Here is a 23,028-nt window from a genome sequence, read left to right as displayed (position 1 = left end):
TCCCCATTCCACCCCATAGTCACTCACATCCTGCCCTGTCCCACCTCCCCATCAAGCCCCATAGTCACTCACATCCTCCCTGTCCCACCTCCCCATCCAGCCCCATAGCCACTCACATCCTCCCCTGTCCCACCTCCCCATACAGCCGACATGAGAAGTACCATACCCTCGAAACATCGTTCAATGGGGCGGTATGGTGGTCCAGCATTTAGCACCGCTGCCTCACAGCACCGATGACCCGTGTTGGATCCCGGCCCCGGGTCACTATCCATGTGGAGTTTGAACATTCTCCCCGTGTCTCACCCCTACATCCCAAAAAGATGTGCAGGGGAGGTGGATTGGCCATGCTAAATTGCTCCTTAATTGGAAAAAAAAAGTATTTTGTTCTCTATATTTATTTTTTCAACAAGAAACAAAGACAAACTTATTTAACTTCCATCTACATCTGGCACCGTAGGAGGTTGCTAAAACACTGCCCTCTGGAGGTGATCGCCCAGCACAAATGCAGCTTTTATGTTTCTTGACTTAAATTCGCAAGAAAATGTCCTGAAAAGGGCCATAGAAATTTGAAAATTATCTTTCCCGCTGCGGGCGAGTCCACTCTGACCTCTTTATGTACTAAGGGTTCTTCAAATCCCCGCGCCACTAACTTCACCTTGATCTTCTAAGATCCAGCAGAGGGCAGTAGAGCGGAGCTGCTGATTGGCTGTTGCGGGGGACATTTGCATACGTCCGGTGCGGTCACTCTAACTTGAAGATGGTTTGTGGAGGAGCTGTTGTCAAGTGACACTTAAACCCGAAACACTTCTTCAGTGTTTCCCTCCCTTTCCCCTCCTCTAACCCCCAAAATAACAAGCACTGGAAAGATCAAGAGGAAGCCTCGAGGGCAGGTAGAAGTAGAAACAAGTTGAACCGTGACGTCACAGCCTGCAGGTAAGGGATTGGCTGGTGGCTGGTAAGTAGTTTTTCTTTTATTTTCCCTCAGGTGTTATCGTGCAGGGCACAGAGGTTGCTGAGTGAGTGCTTGCGGAGAAGGGGAGTGAATAACAGGTAAGATCTTTCTTTCTTTTTCTTTTTTTTATCTAGTGGGGATGGCAGGGAAGGTAGTGCAATGTTCCTCCTGCAGAATGTTTGAGTTGAGGGACGCCGTCAGCGTCCCTGCTGATTTCATCTGTGGGAAGTGCACCCATCTCCAGCTCCTCAGAAACCGTATTAGGGAACTGGAGCTGGATGAACTTCGGATCATTCGGGAGGCAGAGGTGGTCATAGATAGAAGCTTCGAGGATGTAGTTACTCCGAAGAATAAAGATAGGTGGGTGATGGTGAGAGGGGCTGGGAGGAAGCAGTCAGTACAGGGAACCCGTGGTCGTTCCCCTTAGTAACAAGAATACCGCTTTGGATATTGTTGGGGGGGGGGGGGTAAGCCATGGGGTACAGGTCGCTGGCACAGAGTCTGTCCCTGTTGCTCAGAAGGGCAGGGGGGAGAGGAGTAGAACATTAGTCATTGGAGACTCCATAGTTAGGGGGACAGATAGGAGATTCTGTGGTAACGAGAGAGACTCGCGGTTGGTGTGTTGCCTCCCAGGTGCCAGGGTCTGTGATGTCTCGGATCGTGTTTTCGGGATCCTTAAGGGGGAGGGGGAGCAGCCCCAAGTCGTGGTCCACATAGGTACCACGACATAGGTAGGGATAGGGATGTAGGGCAGGAATTCAGGGAGTTAGGGTGGAAACTTAGATCTAGGACAAACAGAGTTATTATCTCTGGGTTGTTACCCGTGCCACGTGCTAGCGAGATGAGGAATAGGGAGAGAGAGGAGTTGAACACGTGGCTACAGGTATGGTTTCAGATTTCTGGATAATTGGGGCTCATTCTGGGGTCGGTGGGACCTCTACAAACGGGATGGTCTACACCTGGACCAGAGGGGTACCAATATCCTGGGGGGGAAATTTGAAAATGCTCTTTGGGAGCGTTTAAATTAGTTCAGCAGGGGCTTGGGAACCTGAATTGTAGCTCAGTATACAGGAGGTTGGGAGTAGTGACGTCATGAGTAAGTGTACCGGTAGACAGGAAGGTGGTTTAAAGTGTGTCTTCTTCAATGCCAGGAGCATCCGGAATAAGGTGGGTGAACTTGCGGCATGGGTTGGTACATGGGACTTCGATGTTGTGGCTATTTTGGAGACATGGATAGAGCAGGGACAGGAATGGTTGTTGCAGGTGCTGGGGTTTAGATATTTCAGTGCGCTCAGGGAAGGTGGTAAAAGAGGGGGAGGGGTGGCATTGTTAGTCAAGGACAGTATTACGGTGGCAGAAAGGACATTTGATGAGGACTCGTCTACTGAGGTAGTATGGGCTGAGGTTAGAAACAGCAAAGGAGAGGAGAGGTCACCCTGTTAGGGGTTTTCTATAGGCCTCCGAAAAGTTCCAGAGATGTAGAGGAAAGGATTGCAAAGATGCTTCTGGATAGGAGCGAAAGCAACAGGGTAGTTGTTATGGGGGACTTTAACTTTCCAAATATTGACTGGAAGCGCTATAGTTCGAGTACTTTAGATGGGTCCGTTTTTGTCCAATGTATGCAGGAGGGTTTCCTGACACAGTATGTAGATAGGCCAACGAGAGGCAAGGCCATTTTGTATTTGGTATTGGGTAATGAAGTAGGAAAGGTGTTAGATTTGGAGGTAGGTGAGCACTTTGGTGATAGTGACCACAATTCGATTGCGTTTACTTTAGTGATGGAAAGGGATAGGTATATACCGCTGGGCAAAAGTTATATCTGGGGAAAGGCAATTATGATGTGATGAGGCAAGACTTAGGATGCATCGGATGGAGAGGAAAACTGCAGGGGATAGGCACAATGGAAATGTGGAGCTTGTTCAAGGAACAGCTACTGCGTGTCCTTGATAAGTATGTACCTGTCAGGCAGGGAGGAAGTGGTCGAGCAAGGGAACCGTGGTTGACTAAAGCAGCCGAAACACTTGTCAAGAGGAAGAAGGAGACTTATGTAAAGATGAGACATGAAGGTTCAGTTAGGGCGCTCGAGAGTTACAAGTTAGCTAGGAAGGACCTAAAGAGAGAGCTAAGAAGAGCCAGGAGGGGACATGAGAAGTCTTTGGCAGGTAGGATCAAGGATAACCCTAAAGCTTTCTATAGATATGTCAGGAATAAAATAATGACGGGTAAGAGTAGGGCCAGTCAAGGACAGTAGCGGGAGGTTGTGCGTGGAGTCCGAGGAGATAGGAGAGGTGCTAAATGAATATTTTTCGTCAGTATTCACACATGAAAAAGATAATGTTGTCGAGAAGAATACTGAGATTCAGGCTACTAGACTAGAAGGGCTTGAAGTTCATAAAGAGGTGTTAGCAATTCTGGAAAGTGTGAAAATAGATAAGTCCCCTGGGCCGGATGGGATTTATCCTAGGATTTTCTGGGAAGCTAGGGAGGAGATTGCTGAGCCTTTGGCTTTGATCTTTAAGTCATCTTTGTCTACAGGAATAGTGCCAGAAGACTGGAGGATAGCAAATGTTGTCCCCTTGTTCAAGAAGGGAAGTAGAGACAACCCCGGTAACTATAGACCAGTGAGCCTTACTTCTGTTGTGGGCAAAATCTTGGAAAGGTTTATAAGCGATAGGATGTATAATCATCTGGAAAGGAATAATTTGATTAGAGATAGTCAACATGGTTTTGTGAAGGGTAGGTCGTGCCTCACAAACCTTATTGAGTTCTTTGAGAAGGTGACCAAACAGGTGGATGAGGGTAAAGCAGTTGATGTGGTGTATATGGATTTCAGTAAAGCATTTAATAAGGTTCCCCACGGTAGGCTACTGAAGAAAATACAGAGGCATGGGATTCAGGGTGATTTAGCAGTTTGGATCAGAAATTGGCTAGCTGGAAGAAGACAAAGGGTGGTGGTTGATGGGAAATGTTCAGACTGGAGTCCAGTTACTAGTGGTGTACCACAAGGATCTGTTTTGGGGCCACTGCTGTTTGTAATTTTTATAAATGACCTGGAGGAGGGCGTAGAAGGATGGGTGAGTAAATTTGCAGATGACACTAAAGTCGGTGGAGTTGTGGACAGTGCGGAAGGATGTTACAAGTTACAGAGGGACATAGATAAGCTGCAGCGCTGGGCTGAGAGGTGGCAAATGGAGTTTAATGCAGAAAAGTGTGAGGTGATTCATTTTGGAAGGAATAACAGGAAGACAGAGTACTGGGCTAATGGTAAGATTCTTGGGCGTGTGGATGAGCAGTGAGATCTTGGTGTCCATGTACATAGATCCCTGAAAGTTGCCACCCAGGTTGAGAGGGTTGTTAAGAAGGCTTACGGTATGTTAGCTTTTATTGGCAGAGGGATTGAGTTTCGGAGCCATGAGGTCATGTTGCAGCTGTACAAAACTCTGGTGCGGCCGCATTTGGAGTATTGTGTGCAATTCTGGTCGCCGCATTATAGGAAGGATGTGGAAGCATTGGAAAGGGTGCAGAGGAGATTTACCAGAATGTTGCCTGGTATGGAAGGAAGATCTTATGAGGAAAGGCTGAGGGACTTGAGGCTGTTTTCGTTAGAGAGAAGAAGGTTAAGAGGTGACTTAATTGAGGCATACAAGATGATCAGAGGATTGGATCGGGTGGACAGTGAGAGCCTTTTTCCTCGGATGGTGATGTCTAGCACGAGGGGACATAGCTTTAAATTGAGGGGAGATAGATATAGGACAGATGTCAGAGGTAGGTTCTTTACTCAGAGAGTAGTAAGGGCGTGGAATGCCCTGCCTGCAACAGTAGTGGACTCGCCAACACTAAGGGCATTCAAATGGTCATTGGATAGACATATGGACGATAAGGGAATAGTGTAGATGGGCTTTAGAGTGGTTTCACAGGTCGGCACAACATCGAGGGCCGAAGGGCCTGTACTGCGCTGTAATGTTCTATGTTCTATCTGGTTGGAGCTTTTCTGTGCAGATCCATTGATGTGATGTTGCTGGCTGACCCCTATCTGGGACCTCTGAACACACGCCAAACTCTGTCCAACTGCCTAACTCTTTCTATTTAGCCTCCCGTATGCCTTTATCCCCTCATTTGTCGACAGCTACAAAACCCTCTCGGTCACGGGGACTTCAGCATCGCCCCCAAACATATCCTTGGTATAAAACCGACAATTCCCTGCCTGAAATGTTCCAGTTATTGAAATTACATTGAATGGACGTCAAAGAAACAGACCAGAAACAGCTCCCTGAGGTTCTGAGGAGTCCCCAGTGGTCAGTCAGACTGAACTAAACACGGGTGGTATAAAACAAACAATACTCACCCCGGTATCTGCTGTCCACGGGGACTTTCCTTTAATCAGAGCCGTCAGTGGATTCCTGTTCCTGACACCAGGTTGTTGTGGGACAAATGTCACTCGGAGTCTAGAGTTGGGTAAAGTTTAGGAATCTTTATTACAAACATGCAGGGAATGCTTCAGCGAACCTAAGCATCTCAAGGAGTAGTTACAATAACACACGTTTATACACAGTACAGTTACAGCTGTTTTATCTGTAAGTTAGTGGGAAAGTACAGGACGTCAAGGAAACAACTCGAAAACAGCTCACTTATTGGCTATAGTGACTTCATCTCTCACAAAACACATCTCGGAAAACAATAGCCAGACCAGTAATCCAGAGACCCGGGGTAATGCAATAGGGATCCAGGTTCGGAAGATGGTGGAATTTAAATTAATTAAAAATCTGGAATTAAAGTCATCGATGATCATGAAAGCATCTCCGTGTTGCCAAGGGTGACCTGATGGAAGTCTTTAAGATTAGGAAGGGGTTAGGGGAACACAAGGGCCCAGGTTCGATCCCGGCTCTGGGTCACTGTCCGTGTGGAGTTTGCACATTCTCCCCGCGTCTGCGTGGGTTTCGCCCCCACAACCCAAAGATGTGCTGGGTAGATGGATTGGCCACGCTAAATTGCCCCTTAATTGGAAAAAATGAATTGGGTACTCTAAATTTTTTATTTTTTAAAGATTATGAAGGGGTTTAATAATCCAATAGGGATTTCATGTGAAAAAAATGGACTCATAAGTGATAGACAGCAAGGTTTGGGGAAGGGGAGGTCGTGCCTCACTAACTTGATCGATTTGTTTTGAGGAGGTGACAAAGATGATTGATGAGGGGAGGTCGGTGGATGTTGTTTACATGGACTTAGTAATGCCTTTGACAAGGTGCCTCATGGCAGACTGGTACAAAAGGTGAAGTCACACGGGATCAGAGGTGAGGTGGTAAGATGGATATAGAGCTGGCTCAGTCACAAGGCAAAGGGTAGCAGTGGAAGGGTGTTTTTCTGAATGGAAGGTTGTGACTAGTGGTGTTCCACAGGGATCTGTGCTGGGCCTCTGTTGTTTGCAGTATACATAAACAATTTGTAGGAAAATGTAGCCGGTCTGATTAGTAAGTTTGCGGATGACACCGAGGTTGGTGGAGGGGCAGATAGTGTTGAGGATTGTCAGAGGATACAGCAGGACACAGATAGGTTAGAGACTTGGGCAGAGAAATGGCAAATGGAGTTTAATCTGGACAAATGTGAGGTAATTTATTTTGGTAGGTCTAACATAGAGGGGAAATATACCGTAAATGGCAAAAACACTTCGGAATATAGAAAGTCAGAGAGATCTGGGCGTGTAGGTCCACAAATCTTTGAAAGTGGCAACACAAGTGGACAAGGTAGTCAAGAAGGCATACAGAATGCTTGCCTTCATTGGACGGGGCATCGAGTATAAAAACTGGCAATTCCAGAGAAAGGAATAGGAGATGCTGATGGGGGGAGATGAAGAGGGATGAGTGGAGGCTCATGTGGAGCATTAGCATGACTACAGCTGTATAGAACCTTGGTAAGGCCACACTTGGAATATTGCTCACAATTCTGGTCGCCACACTACCAGAAGAATGTGGAGGCTTTGGAGAGGGTGCAGAGGAGGTTTACCAAGATGTTGCCTGGTCTGGAGAGCGTTAGCTATGTGGAGAGGCTGAATAGACTCGGACTGTTTTCATTCAAAAGGTGGAGGTTGAGGGGTGACCTGATCGAGGTCTACAAGATGATGAGGGGCATGGATAGAGTGGATGGGCAGGCACTCTTTCCCAGGGTGGAGGGGTCAGTCACTAGGGGGCATAGGTTTAAGATCTGTGGGGTGCAGTTTGGAGGAGATGTGAGAGGCAGGTTTTTTACGCAGAGGGTGGCGAGTGCCTGGAACGCGTTGCCAGGGGAGGTTGTGGAAGTAGATAAATTAACGCCATTCCAAAGGCATCTTGACAAATACATGGATAGGATGGGTATAGAGGGATTCGGCACAAGGAAGTGCTGAGGATTTTGGCAAAGGTTGGTATCATGACCGGTACAGGTTTGGAGGGCTGAAGGGCCTGTTCCTGTGATGTATTGTTCTTTGAAACCTCTTTACCCAGTGAGTGGTGTCAATGTGGAACTTGATACCACAGAGAGTGGTTGAGGTGAACAGCATGAATACATTGAAGGGGAAGCTAGATACAGACATGAGGGAGAAAGGAATAGAAGGAGATGCTGATGGGGGAGATGAAGAGGGCTGGGTGGAGGCTCATGTGGAGCATAAATACTGACAGAGACCAATTGAGCTGACTGGCCTGGCCCTGTGCTGTAGACTCAATGGAACAGAGACAAATGTATTTATTTTAGATCCAACTGTAGTGGGGGGAAAGACTATTTACTGCCTGGATAAAATAAATGTACTTCATCAGCTTTTGTGGATCATTTCAGTGGAAATGTGCTCCCCCAGGCTCAAAGAGCATTAGCCCACTGCAAGCAAAGTCGTGAGACCGACCAGTCCAGCAGAAAGAAACCCTCCGACCCTCCCACTTCACCAAGTATCAGAATGAACATGGTTCAGTCCTGGATGTGATTAACAGCAGAATCCAATCCCTGTGATCACTTGTGAACTCGCTGGTGTCTCAGCAGATGGGATAACTGAGTGAATCCCTTCCCACACACGGAACAGGTAAACGGCCTCTCCCCAGTGTGAACCGGCTGGTGTCTCTGCAGGCTGGATGAATAATTGAACCCCTTCCCACACACAGAGCAGGTGAACGGCCTCTCCCCAGTGTGAACTCGCTGATGTACCCTCAATGTGGATGTCGTTTTAAACCTCTTTGTGCAGAGAGAGCAGCTGAACGGTCTCTCCTCAGTGTGAATGCGTTGGTGGGACATCAGTTCTTGAGAGCTTTTGAAGCCACTACCACACTCTGAACATTTAAAGGGCCTCTCATTGGTGTGAGTGACATTGTGTCTCAGCAGGCTGGATAAATGTGCGAGTTGCTGCCCACACACCTTGCAGGTAAATGGCCTCTCCCCAGTGTGAACACGCTGGTGCATTCGCAGTGTGGAAGATCTTCTAAACCTCTTTGTGCAGTGAGAGCAGCTGAACGGTCTCTCGTCAGTGTGAATGCGCTGGTGGACCATCAGCTCCCGAGAGCTTTTGAAGCCACTCTCACACTCAGAGCAATTAAAGGGTCTCTCATTAGTGTGAGTGATTTTGTGTCTCTGCAAACTGGATAAATGAGCGAATTGGTGCCCACACATGGTGCAGGTGAATGGCCTCTCCCCAGTGTGAACTCGCTGGTGCGTTAACAGTTGAGATGAATTACTGAAGCCCTTCCCACACGTGGAGCAGGTAAAAGGTCCATCCCCTGTGTGAACTCGTTGGTGTGTCCGTAGATTGGGTAACTGAGTGAATCCCTTCCCACACTCAGTGCAGGTGAATGGCCTCTTCTTCGCGTGAACTCGCTGGTGTGTCCGCAGGGTGGATGAATCACTGAATCCCTTCCCACACACACAACAGCTGAACGGCCGCTCCCCAGTGTGACTGCGTCGATGAGTTTCCAGCACAGACGGCACTTTGAATCCCTTCCCACAGTCCCCACATTTCCACCGTTTCTCCATGTTGTGGGTGTGCTTGTCTCTCCAGGTTAGACAATCAGTTGAAACCTCGGCGACACACAGAACACGTGTACGGTCTCTCCTCGCTGTGAATGGTTTGATGTTTTTTCAGGCTGTGTAACTGGTTAAAGCTCTTTCCACAGTCAGGGCACTGGAACACTCTCACTCGGGTATGTCTGTGTCTAGGTGCTTTTCCAATCACCCTGGATTCAAAGGCCGATAATATTCAAGTGCCGATGAATTGAGTGAGGATGTCAGATGTTGCCGTAATAGTTTGCTCGAGATTTCTGTCTGCAAATCCTCACCTTCTGATACGCTGTAAAGGGAAATTATAAAATTCATCACTGTCAGTGCAGGATAGAAATTCAGAACAGACAATTCTAGTTTCTCTGGAACATTCTTTTCTGTCTCATTTGCCAAAAGCTGTAAATCTCCATCCCACACACTCTCCCTCCATTCTCACTCTGCTGTATGTAAATATTCACCCTCCCAATTCTCCTGAAGGTGTTGATTCAGGCTGATTTACAGATCCAAGATACTTCAAATTCCTTTTCTAAAAATAAATTTAGAGTACCAATCCTATTTTTCCAATTAAGGGGCAATTTAGCGTGGCCAATTCACTTACCTGCACATCTTTGGGTTGTGGGGGTGAAATCCACGCAGACACGGGGAGAAAGTGCAAATTCCATATGGGCAGTGACCCGGAGCTTCAAATTCCTAGGTGTGCATATCACTAACAATCTATCCTGGTCCACCCACGTCGACGCTACGACCAAGAAACACAACAGCGTCTATACTTCCTCAGGAAATTAAGGATTTTTGGAATGTCCACATTGGCTCTCACCAATTTTTACGAATGCACCATAGAAAGCATCCTATCTGGCTGTATCACAGCCTGGTATGGCAACTGCTCAACCCAAGACCGTAAGAAACTATAGAGTTGTGAACACAGCCCAGTCCATTACACAAAACCACCTCCCATCCGTTGACTCTGTCTACACCTCTCGCTGCCTTGGGAAAGCGGGCAGCATAATCAAAGACCCATCCACCTTGGTTATTCGCTCTTCCATCGGGCAAAAGGTACAAAAGTCTGAGAACACAACAGATTCAAAAACAGCTTCTTCTCTGCTGTTATCTGACTTCTGAATGATCCTCTTATGGACTGATCTCTTCACACATCTTCTCTACTGAGTAGTACTACACTCTGTATCCTTCACCTGATGTCTGTCTCTACATATATTTATGTATGTCCTATGTCTTCTTACGTATGGAACAATCTGTCTGGACTGTATTCAGAACAACACTTTTGACTGTACCTTAGTATACGTGACAATAAATCAAATCCAATCCAACTGCTTCCTGTCCTGGACACTGAGACTGAAAATCTTCATGCAGACTGCCAGATATATGTCTACATTACTGCACTGAGAATGTGTGGATTCATTTGGTTTCCCTTCAGTTGCTGCAAGTCACCAATGACTTCCCAGAATGAGGAAAGAAATGGAAAGGGGGAAACATTGATTTCCTCCCAGATGTTGCAGAGGAGGAGGTTTTAGTACAACTTCCGGATTGTGACGTCACAATGGAGTCCTGCCTGGATCAGCCAATAGGAATCGTAGTGACGTCTCCGGGTTCCAGTGCGCAGCCTCGGCGCGGACACGGGAGCCCCGCCCCCACCCATTGTTCCCCGTCCACCTCCTCGAGACAAGGTTATCAGGCAACCGGCTGACGGCTCCGGCCAGAGCGAGAAGCCGCTCAGTGACCGCCCACTTGCCCGGGTCTGCGCATGTGCGGGTGAGAGCCCGCCCCCTGACCTTGCAGCTGAGGTGTTGACCAATGGAAAGAGTTGGAAACCGGAAGGACTCTGGTCCTCCAACCAATCAGCGCGCGGGCTTTGTGTGGGTGAAGATTGAGCTTCACACAGACTGAAACTTCCTCCTGTGTCTCCAACATCTGTGAGTAAAACACTTTCTTTTCTCCCCCTTTCCATTTCTTTTCTTATTCTCACCTTCAATTGGTCACTTGCAGCAACTGAAGGGAAAGGAAGTGAATCCAGGGAGGGTGCAGACTATGCAAAGCTTGGCCCAGGTCTCTCTCTCTTAAAGCCATTGACACCCTTTGCTCCCTCAGCTTGACACATTTATTTGTCTGGCTAAAAGGATGGTCTCTTTCCCAATGTTCACAATTAAGGGGCTGGTTACCCCAGGGGATGGCTGAAATTTAAGGGACAGTAAATTAATATCAGACAGAGAATATATTTACGGATGAGTTCGACAGATTTCTGATTGAAGAGTTGAGTCGAGGGTTATAAAGAACCGGCAGGAAAATGGAGAGACAGCTGAGATGAGGAGGGATTTATTCACTCAAGGATGTGGTGAAGCTTTGGAATTCTCTCCCCCAGAGACCGTGGACCTCAGTCATCAAGTATTTTCAAGACAGAGATTGATAGGTTCCTAGATATTGAAGATACCGAGGGATATGGGGGATAGTGTGGGAAAATGGTGCTGAGGTAGATCAGCCAATGATCCCATTGAATGGTTGAGCAGGCTCAATGGGCCGAATGGCTGACTGCAGAATCTAGTGTTATGATCTCTGTGTCCTGCACAGGAAGTGGTGACCATTGGTCTGTCAATCAGCACCTTCAGGAGAATTGGGAGGGTGAATATTAGATACAGCAGAGTGAGAATGGAGGGAGAGTGTGTGGGATGGAGATTTACAGCATTTGGGGAATGAGAGAGGAAAAAATGTTCCGTAGAAACTAGAATTGTCAGTTCTGAATTTCTATCCTGTACTGACAGTGATGTCTTTTGCAAATTGTTTTTACATGATTTTAAAAGAGGAGGAATAACAGACAGAAATCTCAAACATCACGTCTCGATCTGACTGAGTCACTCAATTACTTGGGACCTGAATATCATCAACCTTTGAATCTAGAAGGAGAAATGTTTGCCTGATTTGTCAGCTACATCAGTGTGACTGGAAAAGCACTGAGACACACACACCCGAGTGAGAGTGTTCCAGAGCACTGACTGTGGCAAGAGCTTTAACCAGTTCCACAGCCTGAAAAAACATTGCGCCATTCACAGTGTGTGTGGACAAGGCATCAACTGTTCCAACAACCTGGAAATACACAAAGACACCAGCAGCATGGAGAAATCGTGGAAATGTGGGGACTGTGGCAAGGGATTCAGATCCCCATCTTCGCTGGAAGCTCACCGGCGCATTCACACTGGGGTGAGGCCATTCACCTGCTCTCGGTGTGGGAAGGGATTCACTCAGTTATTCATCCTACAGAGGCACCAGCGAATTCACACTGGGGAGAGGCCATTCACCTGCTCTCAGTGTGGGAAGGGATTCATTCGATTGGACAACCTGCAGTCACATCAGCGTGTTCACACTGGGGAGAGACCGTTCACCTGCTCTCAGTGTGGGAAGGGATTCACTCAGTTATCTCACCTGCGGATACACCAGAGAGTTCACACCGGGGAGAAGCCGTTCACCTGCTCTCAGTGTGGGAAGGGATTCATTCGGTCAGACAACCTGCAGTCACACCAGCGAGTTCACACAAGGGAGAGACCGTTCACCTGCTCCGAGTGTGGTAAGGGATTCATTCACTTATCCAACCTGCAGAAACATCAACGGGTTCACACTGGGGAGAGGCCGTTCACCTGCTCTCAGTGTGGGAAGGGATTCACTCACTTATCCTATCTGCAGAAACACCAGCGAGTTCACACTGGGGAGAAGCCGTTCATCTGCTCTCAGTGTGGGAAGGGATTCAGTGATTCATCCACCCTGCTGACACACCAGCAAATTCACACTGGGGAGAGGCCGTTCACCTGCCCTCAGTGTGGGAAGGGATTCACTCAGTTATCCGATCTGCGGAAACATCAGCGGATTCACACTGGTGGGGAGCCATTCACCTGCTCTCAGTGTGGGAAGGGATTCGGTCGGTTAGACAACCTGCAGAGACACCAACGAGTTCACTCTGGGGAGAGGCCATTCACCTGCCCTCAGTGTGAGAAGGGATTCACTCAGTTATCCGATCTACGGAAACACCAGCGAGTTCACACTGGGGAGAGACCGTTCATCTGCTCTCAGTGTGGAAAGGGGTTCAGTGTTTCTTCCACCCTGCGGGTACACCAGCGAATTCACACTGGGGAGAGGCCTTTCAGCTCCTCTCAGTGTGGGAAGGGAATTTTGTAACTCATCGCACCTGCTGATACACCAGTGCGTCTACAAGTGATGACAGGGGTTGGATTCTGCTGTCATTGCAGCTGTTAATCACATTCAGGACTGAAACATGTTCATTCTGACAATTGGTCAATGGGGAGGGTCGGAGGTTTTTTTTCTGCTGGACTGGCCAGGCTCATGACTTTACCTTCAGTGAGCTGATGCTCCTTGAGCCTTGTTGCGAATACCTGGTTTCAAATTTCACACGGTCAAGGTTGACAGAGTGAAAAGGTGTTTGGGAATTAAAATATATTTGGTACTGTAAGAGGGAAAATAATGGATTTGGTTTAATTAAAAATGATCTATTGGAGCAGCCAACAATCATAGTTTATTCAGGGATCTTCGGGGGTTTTGGAAACTATACAGCGCATTAGAAAGGTTCAGTAAAATTCCACACTCAGGGTAAAGACACCACCCAGCTAACATGCTGATCTGGCAAAGACACAGACTGCGAGCCGGATGCTTACGTGACCCATATCTTGAATGCCTGGTGACCTCGGTAATACTTCAACGGTGTACGGTAGCAGACAAAACTCGCAGTGCAAGGCCGGGCCTGGCAGCAACTAGCACCAGGGAAGAGATTCAGAGGAGCCACAGATAGATAAGAGTGCCAGATAATCCTTGTGGTAGCAGACACCCTGCCCTGTGAACATCTGCAAATTGTTTAATGTAAAATCTAAAACAGTCAATATTGGAATGTAAATTATGCTTTGCCTATGTGACCTACAGTGTATAAATATTGCATGATTCTTTAGCTGGGTAGAGTCTGCTTCAGAGGCTTTCTGTGAAACTGTGCTCTCTTAATGCTTTGGCAAATAAACAATTGTGATGAGATTATTTTGTACAATAATCTGCTCCTTAACGGCCCTTTGAAAGATATTATTGAATCTGCTTTCAGGCAGATCAGAACAACTCGTTGTGTCAAAAAATAAAATAAAATCTCATCTCCCCCTCTGGCTCCTTTGCCAATTACCCCAGCGGGATTCACTTTCTGTTAAAGAGCCTGTCAACCCCTCACCCACTTTCCCTGAAGTGCATCAATCTATTCAGAAAACATCCAGCAAAATCAAATATCTTTACTGATAAAAGTTTATGAATGGAACAGGTTTTTAAAAAAAACAGAAAATGACTTGAGGATCAAAGACAACCAGAGTAAAAGGATGTTCATAATGTTCTGGACCCAAATGGTTTATCTTTAATTCATCTGGAGCCTGTTCCCTGCCCTCTTTGTGGAACACCTCCACTCAGTCCACAAGCATGACCCTGACCTTCCGCTTGCTGCCATTAGAATTCACCACCTTGCTCTCAGAATGCTAAAGATTCACAACCCTCTGTGTAAAGAAACGTCCCCTCTTGAGACCGGTCCTAAGTGGCTTCCCCCTTATTTTGAAATTGTGCCCCCTATTTCTAGACTCCCCAACCTGCATCTAATAATAATCTTTATTAGCGTCACAAGTAGGCTTACATTAACGCTGCAATGAAGTTACTGTGAAAATCCCCCAGTCGCCACATTCCGGAGCCTGTCCGGGTCACAGAGGGAGAATTCAGAATGTCCAATTCACCCAACAGCACGTCTTTCGGGACTTGTGGGAGGAAACCGGAGCGCCCGGAGGAAACCCACGCAGACACGGGGAGAACGTGCAGACTCCGCACGGTCAGTTACCCAAGTGGGAATCAAACCTGGGACCCTGGCGCTGTGAACCCCCCTGTCTATTCCTTTCAGTATTTTGTAGGTTTCAATGAGGCCCACTTTCCCCAATCTCTCTTCATAGGACAGTCCCACCATCCCTGGAACAAGTCTGGTGAAATGTTACTGCACACCCTTCATGGCAATAATATCCTTTCTGAGAAAATGGAGTAAAACTGCTCACAGTACTCCAGCTGTGGTCTAACCAAGGTTCCATACTATTGAAGCCAGTCTTCACTACTCCTGTACTCAAATCCTCTTGTGATAAAGGCCAACATCCCATTAGCCTCCCTAATAACTTGCTGCGCCTGTATGTTAACCTTCAGTGACTTATTGACAGGACACCCGGGTCCCTTTGTACATCTACACTTTCTAATCTCTGACCAGTTCAAAAATACTCTGCTCATCGGTTCCTCCTACCAAAGTGATAACCTCACATTTTTCCACATTATATTCCACCTGCCCTGTCCTTGCCCACTCACTAAGTCTGTCCAAATCCTCCTGTAGCCGTTTTTCATCTTCCTCACAACACACATTCCCACCCAGCTTTGTGTTACCTGTGGACTTGGAAATATGCATACATTAAGACACAAATAGTATTTGATTAGGCAGGGTAAATTTGACTTTAATTAACTGATACAATTCCACAAAAATCACAAGCATTTTCCCCCTCAGCAGATATGGCACTAATTCCAGTTACAGAAGCAGAAGGAGACCGTTTGTCCCATTGAGTCTGCACCGACCCTCTGAAAGAGTACCTCACCTAGGCCCACATCTCCACCATCCCCGTAACCCAGTAACCCTACCTATACCTTTGGCACACTTAAGGGGCAATTTAGCATGGCCAATCCATTAACCTGCACCGTGAGGGGAAACCGGAGCACCTGGAGGAAACCCACGCAGACACGGGGAGAACATGCAAACTTAATCCAAGGCCGGAATCAAACCCGGGTCCCTGGTGCTGTGAGCAGCAGTACTAACCACTGTGCTACCATGTCAACTGAGTCCAACAACTCTGTATTTCCTAAAGGCGGGAAGGAGACAAAGAAAGTGTTCTACTCATCAATGTTGGAGACAGGAGGAAGTTTTAGTCGCTGTGAAGCTCAATCTTCATTCACACAAGCTTGCCACCCCCACATTGATTCTGTATACCCCCCCCCCCCCCCCCCCCCCCCCCCGCTGCCTCAGGAAGGCAGACAGCATTATCAGAGACCCCTCCCACCCAGGCCCCCCCCCCCGCTGCCTCAGGAAGGCAGACAGCATTATCAGAGACCCCTCCCACCCAGGCATTGCCTTCTTCCAGACCCATCAGGCAGAAGGTCTGAAGATCCGCACATTGAGACATAGAATCGTAGAATTTACAGTGCAGAAGTAGGCCATTCAGCCCATCAAGTCTGCACCGGCTCTTGGAAAGAGCACCCTACCCAAGCCCACACCGCCACCCTATCCCCATAACCCAGTAACCCCACCCGACACTAAGGGCAATTTTGGATCTAAGGGCAATTTTGGACACTAAGGGCAATTTAGCATGGCCAATCCACCTAACCTTCCCATCTTTGGACTGTGGGAGGAAACCAGAGCACCCGGAGGAAACCCACGCAGACACGAGGAGAACATACAGACTCCGCACAGACAGTGACCCAGGCAGGGAATCGAACCTGGGACCCTGGAGCTGTGAAGCAATTGTGCTAACCACTATGCTACCGTGCAGCCCCTGACATAGGAACAGCTTCTTCCCCACAGCTACAAGACTCCTCGACGACTCCCCCTCGGACTGATCTGTTACCTGTATGATGCCCTATGCTGCTCTTGCTCATGTATTTGTTTTGTTTGGCCCTTGTTCCGCACTGTAACCAATCACTGTTTGTCCATGTACCATTTGTCAAAGTTCTCTGTTGATTATTCTTGTGTCTACTATGTACGTACTGTGTACGTTCCCTCAGTCGCAGAAAAATACTTTTCGCTGTACTTCGGTACAATAAATCAAATCATTCACACAAATCTGGCACTCTGATTGGATGACGGACCAGAGTTGTTCCTGTCTTCCCGGTAGTTCTCAGTCACCCACAAGAAGACAATGAGGGGCTGGGACACGAGTCCATGTGGGGTTGGGAGAGACTGACCACCAGACACTCTGAGCTGTTGTCAAATCCGCAGTATTTTGTTTCTGTAACCAGGGATATTCTTCCCAATGGGACAGTGCGCTGGGAACTCCCCGCTGTGTCATTGTGACGTCACAATGGAGCCCTGCCTGAATCAGCCAAGAGGAATCACTGCTCCGCGATGATGTCGCCGGGTTCCAGCGCACAGGCCCGACGTGTGGACACGGGAGCCCCGCCCCCACCCATTGTTTTCCCCGCCCTTTGAGAGAAGATTTCCAGGCAATGTTGGGTTGTGGGGTTGAGACCCACGTAGATACGGGAGAATGTGCAAACTGCACATGGACAGTTGCCTGGATGAGTGCAGCTCCAACAACACTCGAGAAGCTTGACACCATCCAGGACAAAGCAGCCAGGTTGATTGCTCCTGTCATGTGAGAGTACCTTTTAGAAATGGGTGTTTATAAATGTGTGTGTATATAAATATCTGTAGTGAGTGTACCTTTAAGAAATGGGTGTTTACTACTGCAGTGATGTCAGAGAGTGGGTGGAGCTGGGCTGTCTGTCAGCTTTTTACTTTCGTTTTAGGCTGTTTGCTGCAGGGGTTGTTTTAGTTTCGTTTTCAGTGTTGGAGCTGAAGCCAGACAGAGCAGGTGTACTGTTGATCTCTCTGCCATGAAAAGACTGTCTCTTGATCATTTGGCGAATTCAGGATTATAAATGTTCTCAGCAGTGAATGTAAACCTAATGTGCTTCTGTTAAAAGGCGTTTCTTTTGTCTTCTGGATGTTGTTTGGGAAGTTATTAAGAATTACTTAGTGTTGTATTCTTTGGGGGTTGTATTTGAATTAATGGTTGCTAAGATGTTCGCTGTATGTTTTAAAAAGGTTAACTTGAGTTCATAGAATAAACATTGTTTTGCTTTAAAAAATACTTTTCCATTTCTGCTGTACCACACCTGTAGAGTGGGCCGTGTGCTCCCCATACCACAATCTAGTAAAAGTTGTGGGTCAGGTGAATTCCATGAGACACTTTGGGGTTCTCTAAACCCTGGTCTATAACACTACTCCTTCCACAAACATGCAAACCCTCCACCTCCGACGGACAATGGCAGCCGTGTGCACCATCTACAAGATGCACCGCAGTAACTCGCCAGGTTCCAGAGACAGCACCTTCCAAACCCAGGACCACTACCATCTAGAAGGACAAGAGCAACAGATACCTGGGAACCTCACCACTTGGAGGTTCCCCTCCCAGTCACTCACCACCCTGACTCAGAAATATATCGCCGCTCCTTCACTGTCACTGGGGCAACATTCTGGAACCCCCTCCCGAACAGCACAGTGGGTGTACCTACACCAGAAGGACTGCAGAGGTCCAAGAAGGCAACTCACCACCACCTTCTGAAGGGCAACTAGGGATGGACAATAAATGCTGGCCGGACCAGTGACGTCCACATCCCGTAAATTAATTTTTAAAAAACTGTCCAGAGTCCTCTGGCCAGAGGTGAGCTACTTGCTGATCTCCCCCGCCACCCCCCCCCCCCCCACCCCCCGGAAGGCTGTGCGTGTGCGGGGGAGAGCTTGCCCTTTGACCACCATGCTGAGGTGTTGACCGATGGGAAGATTTGGGGGACCGGAACGTCTCTGGTCCTCCATCCAATCAGCGCGCGGGCTTTGTGTGAATGAAAATTGAGCTTCACACAGGCTGAAACTCCCTCCTGTCTCCAACATCTGTGAGTAAAACACTCTTCTCCCCCTTTCCATTTCTTTTCTCATTCTGACCTTCAATTGGTCACTTGCAGCAACTGAAGGGAAAGGAAGTGAATCCAGGGAGGGTGCAGACTCTGCAAAGCTTGGCCCAGGTCTCTCTCTCTCTCAAAGACATTGACATCCTTTGCTCCCTCAGCTTGACACATTTATTTGTCTGGCTAAATGGATGGTCTCGGAGCAGCACGGTGGCACAGTGGTTAGCACTATTGCCTCACGGCGCCGAGGTCCCAGGTTCGATCCCGGCTCTGGGTCACTGTCCGTGTGGAGTTTGCACATTCTCCCCGTGTTCGTGTGGGTTTCGTCCCCACAACCCAAAGATGTACAGGTTAGGTGGATTGGCCACGCTAAATTGCCCCTTAATTGGGAAAAAGAAATAATTGGGTACTCCAAATTTATTGGAAAAAAAGGATGGTCTCTTTCCCAATGTTCACAATTGAAGGCCTGGTTTCCCCTGGAGATGGCTGACATTTAAGGGGGCAGTAAATTAGTATAGGCCAAAGATATGCCTGGTATTGTTATAGATTAGATATATTATTGATGGTTGTGTAATGAAGTACATTTACTATTATTTCTAGTTTTGTCATATAGTACTGTAGCTACTTTATATATTTCCAGCCATGCAGTCATGACAACAGCGAAGTAGTCTGTTCAGTAACTCAAATTCATGCTGAAGATCAATTCAGTCAGTCCCATTTTTGATCTGATTTAGATTTACTGAGGTACAGTGAGAATTATTGCCTAGGCAGATCATTCCATACATGAAAAACATAGGACATATGATAAATACACAATGTAAATACATAGATATGAAATGAAAATCACTTATTGTCACAAGTAGGCTTCAAATGAAGTTACTGTGAAAAGCCCCTAGTTGCCACATTCCAGCGCCTGTTCGGGGAGGCTGGTACGGGAATTGAACCGTGCTGCTGGCCTGCCTTGGTCTGCTTTCAAGGCCAGCTCTTTAGCCCTGTGCTAAACCAGCCCCGATATAGACATCGGGTGAAGCATACGGAGTGTAGTGCTACACAGTAGAGAAGATGCATGGAGAGGTTAGTTCAGTCCATATAAGAGGGACATTCTAGGGACATTCAGGAGTCTGGTGTTACAGCGGGGAAGAAGCTGTTTTTGAATCTGTTAGCGCGTGTTCTCAGACTTTTGTATCTTCTGCCCGATTGAAGAGAGAATAACCCGGGTGGGAGGGTCTTTGATTATGCTACCAGCTTTCCAAAGCAGCGGGAGGTGTAGATGGAGTCAATGAATGGAAGGTAGGTTCGTGTTATGGACTGAGCGGTGTTCACGACTCTGAAGTTTCTTGCGGTCTTGGGCCGAGCAGTTGCCATACCAGGCTGTGATGCAGCCAGATAGGTTGCTTTCTACGGTGCATCTGTAAAAATTGGTAAGAGTCAATGTGGACATGCCGAATTTCCTGAGTTTTCTGAGGAAGTATAGACACTGTTGTGCTTTCTTGGTCGTAGCGTCGATGTGGGTGGACCAGGACAGAATGCTGGTGATGTGCACACCTAGGAATTTGAAGCTGTCAAACAGCTCCACCTCATCACCATTGATGCAGACAGGGGTGTGTACGATACTTCGCTTCCTGAAGTCAATGACCAGCTCCTTAGTTTTGCTGGCATTGAGGGAGAGATTGTTGTCGCTACACCACTCCACTAGATTCTCTATCTCCCTCCTGTATTCGGACTCGTCGTTGTTTGAGATCCGATCAACTATGGTCATGTTATCAGCAAACATGTAAATGGAGCTGGAGCCACGTTTTGCCACAGAGTCGTGTGTGTATAGGGAATACAGTAGCCTTGCAGAGCCCCGGTATTGAGGACTGTGATGAATGATATCTGTATACACATGCACTTTTAATGCGTAGGCCCCTTTAAGACCGGGTTTGGAACTCTGGGAGACTCCGCCTCCGGCTCCGCCCCCAGGGAACTGTATTTAAGGTTATGTTCAGTAGGCAGCGTGCAGTGAGCACACTTCTCGGCAGCTGTCTGGTTCTCTGGTAATTAAAGCCTTTAAATTATCAAATTCCTCTCCTGAGTTGTAATTGAGGGTATCTCAATTTAATAACCAGACTACATCAAGATGGACAGCGGTCTAAAGCCGGAGAAGCTCAATTTGGACGCTCGGTCGCCGGAGGCCACTGAAATTTTAAATACTGGCTCCGGTGCTTTGAGGCCTATCTGAATTCCTCAGAGACTGAAGTTGACGGACCTCGCAAGCTGAGCTTACTACATGCCCGGCTGGGCCACCGACTATCCTCCGTGATCGAGAAAGCTACGACGTACGAAACGGCAGTCGAAATCCTACGAAAGCGCTTCATAGAGCCGATAAACGAGGTACACGCCAGACATTTGCTCTTGACCTGCCGCCAGCGCTCTGGGGAAACGCGAGATGAATACTTGGCGAGATTCACCGCGCTCGCCAGGAACTGCGACCATAAAGATGTGACGGCAGAAGTCCACATGAACTTATATATTCGTGATGCTTTTGTGTCCGGTATCCGATCCACGTACAACCGGCAGCGGCTCCAAGAAGACGGAGCGAAGGACCTCCAAGGCACAGTAACGCTCGCCTCTTCCCTGGAAGCGGCCCACCATAAGCTCCGCACGTACTCCGCGGACCTTGCGAACCCCTCTTGATCCCCTCCAGACTTGGCCACGCTTCAGGCCTGCGCCGCGCGGCGACCCGCTTACACCGGGGGGCCCCCATGCTATTTCTGTGGGCAAGGCCAGCACTCATGCCAGCGTTGCCTGGTCCGCTCCGCTATCTGCAACGAATGCGGAAAGGGGCACTTCGCGAAGGTTTGCCTGGCTGGGCCCAAAGGCCAAAAACAAGTCTCATTTGGGCCCAGAAATTGAACTCCTGGGACCACAGGCCCCGCAACACGGCCACGCGGCGGCCGGACACACCTACGTCCGACGCGTCATCAGCCTCGTGCGAGTCATGGGGGCGGCCAGCTAGGCGGCGGCCATCTTGCGAGTCCGATTCAACCGAGGACTCTGACTGCCCGCAACTTGGAGTGATCACGCTCGATTAATCTTGGCCGAAGTACCTGCAAAACTCAATGATGCAGGTTCAAATCAACGGCCACGACACTCCCTGCCTTTTTGACTCTGGGAGCAGGGAGAGTTTTATCCATCCAAACACGGTAAGACGCTGCTCCCTGCTATCCCGCCTCCCAAACTACTGCCCTCGTTTCTGGGTCTCATTCGGTCCAAATCACGGGGTATTGTGTCGCGAACCTCGCTATTCAATGATGTGTTGGGTGTTCTGGATCACATGCAGGTCACCAACACTTGAAATAGTGCAACACTATTTTATTGAATCATTAACTGTTTAAACACTCTCAGACTGTGGGTTAATACGATACTAGCTTTAACTAAAGACCTTTGCCTTGTCCGAACCAGTCGATGCACTCAGCACATGGTGAATGTCTGTGTTGCAGGCTGTGAGCTCTGTCCTCCTAGCTAGCTGCTACTAGCGGGAACTCTGATGCCCTCTGTCTTTATAGTGCATGTGCTCTCACTGGTGATTGGCTGCGGTATTGTGTGTGTTGATTGGTCCCACTGTGTGTCCATCAGTGTGTGTCTGCACCATGATATACTGGTGTATATTATGACATCCCCCTTTTTATTAAAAACGTACCTGCGTGGCAATAAATAGTGCATAGTGAATGTTCCTGACTACGTGTGTGCGAAATATTTACAGACTATGTACATAAAACTAAGCTATTTACATGGGAAGGTGCCTGGTGCAGAAAAACAGTGTCACAAGAATAACAAGATGAACACTATATACAAACCACTTGAACGATTAAACGGAAGAACAGAACAAATCAGAAAGTCCATAAGTCCACAAAGTTCACAAATTAAGTCTCTAAGGTGGGTGCCGAATTCTGGTTGACCGCCTCAAGGGTGGGTCGGGAGCCGCCGGCTGAGGAGCGGGCTGGACTTTCCTGAGGGTGAAATGCTCTCAGTTCAGGTATTATTCTTGTGAATCTTTGTTGCATCTTCTCCGGTGTCTCTGTTTCCCTTTTCTAAATGGAGTTGACAGTGCTCCCTTGTTCTGAACAACCTCCCTGCTTTTCAATTCCACCCCTCTAGAATGGAACCCTATATATGGGCCCCACACTTTAGGGAAGTCGTGACGTTCCTAGAGAGGGTTGTTTCAATACCGGACCAGAAATCCCAACTTTTGTGAGGATACCGGACGAGAATCCCATACAACTTTTCTTTTTGTAAAGCTGTGAGGAAAGGACACTTCACCCCAGGAGTGACGACTCTGACCAACAAGCATC

The 23,028-nt window shown here is 47.9% G+C and overlaps 2 protein-coding genes across 2 annotated transcripts; one reads left to right on the top strand and one right to left on the bottom strand.

Moving 5' to 3' along the window:
- Positions 1-5,403: 5,403 nt before the first annotated feature.
- LOC140421884 (uncharacterized) lies at positions 5,404-10,696 on the bottom strand. Its single transcript, XM_072506848.1, has 2 exons — positions 10,249-10,696; positions 5,404-9,248 (listed from the first exon to the last, which is right to left on the bottom strand). The coding sequence occupies exon 2, from the start codon at positions 8,933-8,935 to the stop codon at positions 7,925-7,927; it is 1,011 nt and encodes a 336-aa protein (XP_072362949.1). The 5' UTR covers positions 8,936-9,248; positions 10,249-10,696; the 3' UTR covers positions 5,404-7,924.
- Positions 10,583-15,993, top strand: LOC140421883 (uncharacterized). The gene is made up of 2 exons (XM_072506847.1): positions 10,583-10,887; positions 11,770-15,993. Exon 2 carries the CDS (start codon positions 12,080-12,082, stop codon positions 13,133-13,135), a length of 1,056 nt encoding a protein of 351 aa, XP_072362948.1. The 5' UTR covers positions 10,583-10,887; positions 11,770-12,079; the 3' UTR covers positions 13,136-15,993.
- The last annotated feature ends 7,035 nt before the right edge of the window (positions 15,994-23,028 follow it).

This window comes from Scyliorhinus torazame, chromosome 5 (assembly GCF_047496885.1).
Source record: "Scyliorhinus torazame isolate Kashiwa2021f chromosome 5, sScyTor2.1, whole genome shotgun sequence".
Classification (NCBI taxonomy): domain Eukaryota; kingdom Metazoa; phylum Chordata; class Chondrichthyes; order Carcharhiniformes; family Scyliorhinidae; genus Scyliorhinus; species Scyliorhinus torazame.
Note: the sequence above shows the minus strand (reverse complement) of the source record. Positions and strands in the feature narration are given on the sequence as shown.